A 5,000-nucleotide genomic window follows, 5' to 3' on the forward strand; every position below is an offset into this window, starting at 1 on the left:
CAGACAGAACAAGTCTGATCTAAATAGTTTTCTCTCCTGTGTTTATGACTTGAAAACAGGTGAAAAACAGATTTTGGCAGGTGATATGTAGTTTGTGTTGAGGTGGAGAAATTAAAACCCACCTGGAACTGAACATGAATGATTTTAGTCCTATTTAGAACATGAGGTAGTGGTGCAGTCTTGTGGCCAAAATGAGTATTACAACAACCAACACTTGTGAGCCTGACCAAAACACCCACAAAATTCACCTGACAAACCCCCGACACAAGAAGTGGCCCTGCTGCATGACAAACACAGCAAGTCCGACGTAGTGGAAATATAAATGTATATATAATTATATTATATTATTATATTATTATATTATTATATATTATAAATGTATATATAATTATATCGCTACGCCAACAAATCCATAATGCAATTCATTGCCAACAAATTTAATAATAGATTTTAATAGATTTGATCGATTAGTTGTTGCAACCCTAGTTTGAGGTGTGAGCTGTGTGGGGGGGGGGGGGAGAGGAGGAGGTTTGAGGTTTGAGTCTCACCGAAGAAGAGGTATAGCAGGGCGAGCAGGCTGAGGGACACGGCCATGGCCAGCCTGGGGTCCACGGTGAAGCCCAGGACCAGGGCGACCGCGCCGCACAGCAGGAGAGAGAGAAACACCACCAGCCACGAGAACTGGAACAACGGCTCGATCTGCTGCCCCGCAAACAGCTTCATCTCATCTGAGAGGACGGACGGAGGAAGGAGATACACCATCAGTATGTCATCAATCAAACTGCAGAGGTGGACACAGACTGAACCGGATATAATAACAATCATAATCATCATCATCATCATCATCATCATCATTGTAATAACAACAATAGTTGATAAGACTTACAAAGCACTTTTCTAAGTACACAAAGATGCTTTGGACAAAATACAGAAAATACAAATACTGTACAGATACAAATAAAATATAGAAGAGTTACAGAGTGAAAGAGGGTAATGGAGATGGCAGAAGAAGACAGAGGTGTCAGTTTCAGTTCTGGGGAGGGAGATAAAGTTTGGAAATAAGTGTTTGGTCGATCATATCTCTGTTGTTCATGTATCCACAGCATTGTATGGTTATCTCACTGAGAAGCCTATTCATTTCCCTTTGCAATGATGTCCCATTTGTAAGCATCCTGCATTTGAGGGATGAGCAGCACAGCTGATTATGTGTTTGAGGGATGAGCAGCACAGCTGATTATGTGGGGGTCCCAAGTGAAACGTGGGGAATTTCCCTGTTAATGTCAAACAGTGTATCCTCCTCCTGTTAGTATTGACCAGTGGGCAAGCTCTGAGGTTTTCCCACGGCGATGCGGAAGTAACCCTGAAAGCTGTAATTCCTCGAATAGCCGCTTGAGGCAGGACTCAGAAGTCCCGTCGTTCCCGTTCACCCACACTTTGTAACAGTGATTAGCTAAGCATCTTTACAGCCTGCACCGAAACACGATTTTGGTCTACATACTGTAGCTAATTTCACCTTTACATAACAACTGTAGGGGGCGTAATTTCTTATATAACTCGGCATTTTGGCGTAAAATAGAGGATATAAAAGGGGGTGATTGACAGGTCGCCTGTCCAGTGATCGCGCAGCTTGCCGATCACGGACCAATCGCAGGCGGAGCTGTGGCTCTGGGAAAACCCCCATCACACATGAGCTGCGCAAGGACCCCAAGATGGCGACAGACAACACTTTGCAAACAAGACATGTTGGCAATTTTACGCTTGCTGGCTGTAACTCTAAGTGTGTGTGTGTGTGTGTGTGTGTGTGTGTGTGTGTGTGTGTGTGTGTGTGCGTGCGTGCGTGCGTGCGTGCGTGCGTGCGCGTGCGCGTGCGCGTGTGCGTGTGTGTGAGTGTGCCTCACCCTCCAGCTTCTTGAGCAGGAAGGACTTCCCGGAGCCCCACTGGGCGTACAGACCCACACAGATGGGCGGCTGCATGGTGGGCTCACTCAGGATGTCAGCCAGAGCGCTGCTGTACAGGTCGTACCCCAACATGTCCCCTTCACTCTCTGTACAGGGGGACAGGTGGCCTGGGACAGACAGGAGGATACACAGAAATATACATACCATCAATTATACGCATACGACACATATAGACGGTTTTTCACGCAATTGTGTTGCTAGGGAACAGTTTTGAAACCAAGCTCATTTCATGTCAGCTATTGCACTAGCAAACACTGCAACGGGAAAGTAAGCTAGAGGCAATTTACAATGTTTATGTTGTCAAGTTAAAGCAGCCTATAGACCCAATACTGTGATCCTTAAGGCCTAAACATGGTCGTCCGTCCGCCTCGAATTGGAGCCGTCTCGCCGTCTGCCGGCGCCAGCGAGCCCTACACGCTCGGACGCCACTACGCCCTCCCTCCTCCCACCCCCCCTCCTCCTGTGGAAGCTCAGTGTGAAAATGGCGGAGATTGTGTGCCAGGCAGTCTGAATGAAATTGAATGTAACGTTCCCAATTCTATGTATTAAATTCTAAAAAACGACCCTCAACATTTGGGAAGGCTAAGCCACACAACTAGTTTGTTATAATCTAACGTCATGCTTTGAAAGGCGACTTTACGCTGATAATACGATAGTCACAACTCTCGTGCAGCTGACGTCACGCACGTATCGTCGGCGCTGAGTCACATTTTCGAGCAGCCCCCGTCAGCCGACGGCGCCCCCTCCCCGTAGGACGGGGCTCCACCCGCCGTCATACGGGAAGGGCGGGGCGAGGCTCTGACGGACGACCATGTTTAGGCCTTTAGGTTGAATCATGTTTCTGGGGCGTCTGGTAGTGTAGTGTCGAGGTAAAAACACTTGCCTACCACCGCAGTGATCCGGGTTTCATTCTACCACCGCAGTGATCCGGGTTTCATTCTACCACCGCAGTGATCCGGGTTTCATTCTACCACCACAGTGACCCGGGTTTCATTCTACCACCGCAGTGACCCGGGTTCCATTCTACCACCACAGTGACCCGGGTTTCATTCTACCACCGCAGTGATCCGGGTTTCATTCTACCACCGCAGTGACCCGGGTTCCATTCTACCACCACAGTGACCCGGGTTTCATTCTACCACCGCAGTGATCCGGGTTTCATTCTACCACCGCAGTGACCCGGGTTTCATTCTACCACCGCAGTGATCCGGGTTTCATTCTACCACCACAGTGACCCGGGTTCCATTCTACCACCGCAGTGATCCAGGTTTCATTCTACCACCGCAGAGATCCGGGTTTCATTCTACCACCGCAGCGATCCGGGTTTCATTCTACCACCGCAGTGACCCGGGTTTCATTCTACCACCGCAGTGACCCGGGTTTCATTCTACCACCGCAGTGATCCGGGTTTCATTCTACCACCGCAGTGATCCGGGTTTCATTCTACCACCGCAGCGATCCGGGTTTCATTCTACCACCGCAGTGATCCAGGTTTAATTCTACCACCGCAGTGATCCGGGTTTCATTCTACCACCGCGGTGATCCGGGTTTCATTCCCGGCAGCGGTACGTCCGGCTTGGTCAGATGTTCCTACAAACACAATTGGCCGTGTCTGCGGGTGGGAAGCCAGATTAAGGGTATGCGTCCTGGTCACTGCACTAGTCGTCTCACAGTAGCCAGCCGTCAGAGTACAAAATAATGTTTACAGATGACATATTTAACAAATATATATATTTAACTCCTGATTATTAATTAATGCATATTCCTATTTTTTTTGTGTCTTTTGTTTGAAGTCAATACTTTTAAATGATTCAATACGCTGCGTCTTTGCACTCCAGACCTCGTAATTATGATGCAAATATATATATTTTTTACTACCAACTGCCCGCTTTACTTACTGCCCTTTACGTTTTTCCTTATATGCATTTTCTTGGTTACTTTTTTATTCATTTTTTTTATTTTCAATTTGTATAGAACAACATACGAACAAGACAAACAGGCTCAGACACAGGGGGAAAAAACCATACATCATGAACAGTCAACATTACAACGTGGTGCTACCAGCCATACAAAGTGCCTACGTGCTTGTAGGAGATCATGTGCATGGAATCCCACGCAAGGGGTCCATGAGATACCAGCTGGGCGAGGCGTCTGTCACCCCCAACCTCAGTCACTGGTCATTCTTAACCTCGTCAAAGTAGGCCAAGAACGGGTCCCAGATATTTGAGAACCTTCCAAGCGAGTTGGTTCTCAGGCACCTGAGTCTCTCCATCTGTATAACAGAGATCATGTCCATCAGCCACACCGGAAAAGAAGGCGAAGAGGAGGACTTCCATTCCTTCAGAACGAGTCTTTTGGCGACAGTTATCCCCTGTGTCAGAGACTGTTGCCCAGCTGTAGGGAAGTTCAGAGAGGACTCCGAGCAGCCGATGATGGGCGAGTTCTGCCTCCGGCTGTAGGGTTATTTTGTAGGCCTTACAGTATTTTTTTTTGTACTTACTTATTTCACTTATTATGTAAAGTTGAGTTGTCTCTGAGTCTAAGAATGAAGCTTTCCGCATCAATATCAGCAGTTACACAAACTAACAGTCCTTCTCCATCTCAGCATCAGTGAAAGGCTCAGTCTGAAACTTACGCGCGCCGAAGATCTGCGTGAGGATGCTCTTCTGGTGGCTGCAGTCGATGTTGTAGGGCGTCTCCCCGGCCTTGTTGGGCCGGTACAGCAGGCGGCCATCTTTGGGGTTTCGGAGGAGAAGCTCGGCCAGGCGGCGGCTTCGCCCGCGAATGGCGATATGGAGCGGGGTGTCTCCTTTCTGCAAACGCCACAGGGCGGGGCGGAAATTCACTTCATTAACATCGCCGCCATGTTTGATTTAGGCATATACTGTACATTGCCCTATGTAAAGACAGTGTCTAATATATTGCTCTTTATTTACCTCAATTGCAGAGGGTACCAGGCCTTTATTGGAAGTAGTGTTGTCACGGTTTTCGGTACTTCGGTACTTAGTCGGTACTACATTGTTTTCGGTACTTCGATACCT

The 5,000-nt window shown here is 47.9% G+C and overlaps 1 protein-coding gene across 1 annotated transcript in view; it reads right to left on the reverse strand.

The window, feature by feature from the left end:
• The window catches only part of kidins220b (kinase D-interacting substrate 220b), a gene marked incomplete at its 3' end in the record, with an annotated part of 139,192 nt that overhangs the window by 29,108 nt on the left and 105,084 nt on the right, over window positions 1-5,000 (reverse strand). Inside the window, exons 12-14 of the mRNA XM_083643338.1 lie at window positions 4,595-4,772; window positions 1,899-2,066; window positions 549-728 (exon numbers count right to left, since the gene is read on the reverse strand). Coding sequence (XP_083499464.1) covers window positions 549-728; window positions 1,899-2,066; window positions 4,595-4,772 — 526 coding nt within the window. The remainder of the gene's footprint in view (window positions 1-548; window positions 729-1,898; window positions 2,067-4,594; window positions 4,773-5,000) is intronic.

Source organism: Poromitra crassiceps (assembly GCF_964638095.1).
Source record: "Poromitra crassiceps genome assembly, chromosome: 9".
In the NCBI taxonomy this organism is placed as follows: domain Eukaryota; kingdom Metazoa; phylum Chordata; class Actinopteri; order Beryciformes; family Melamphaidae; genus Poromitra; species Poromitra crassiceps.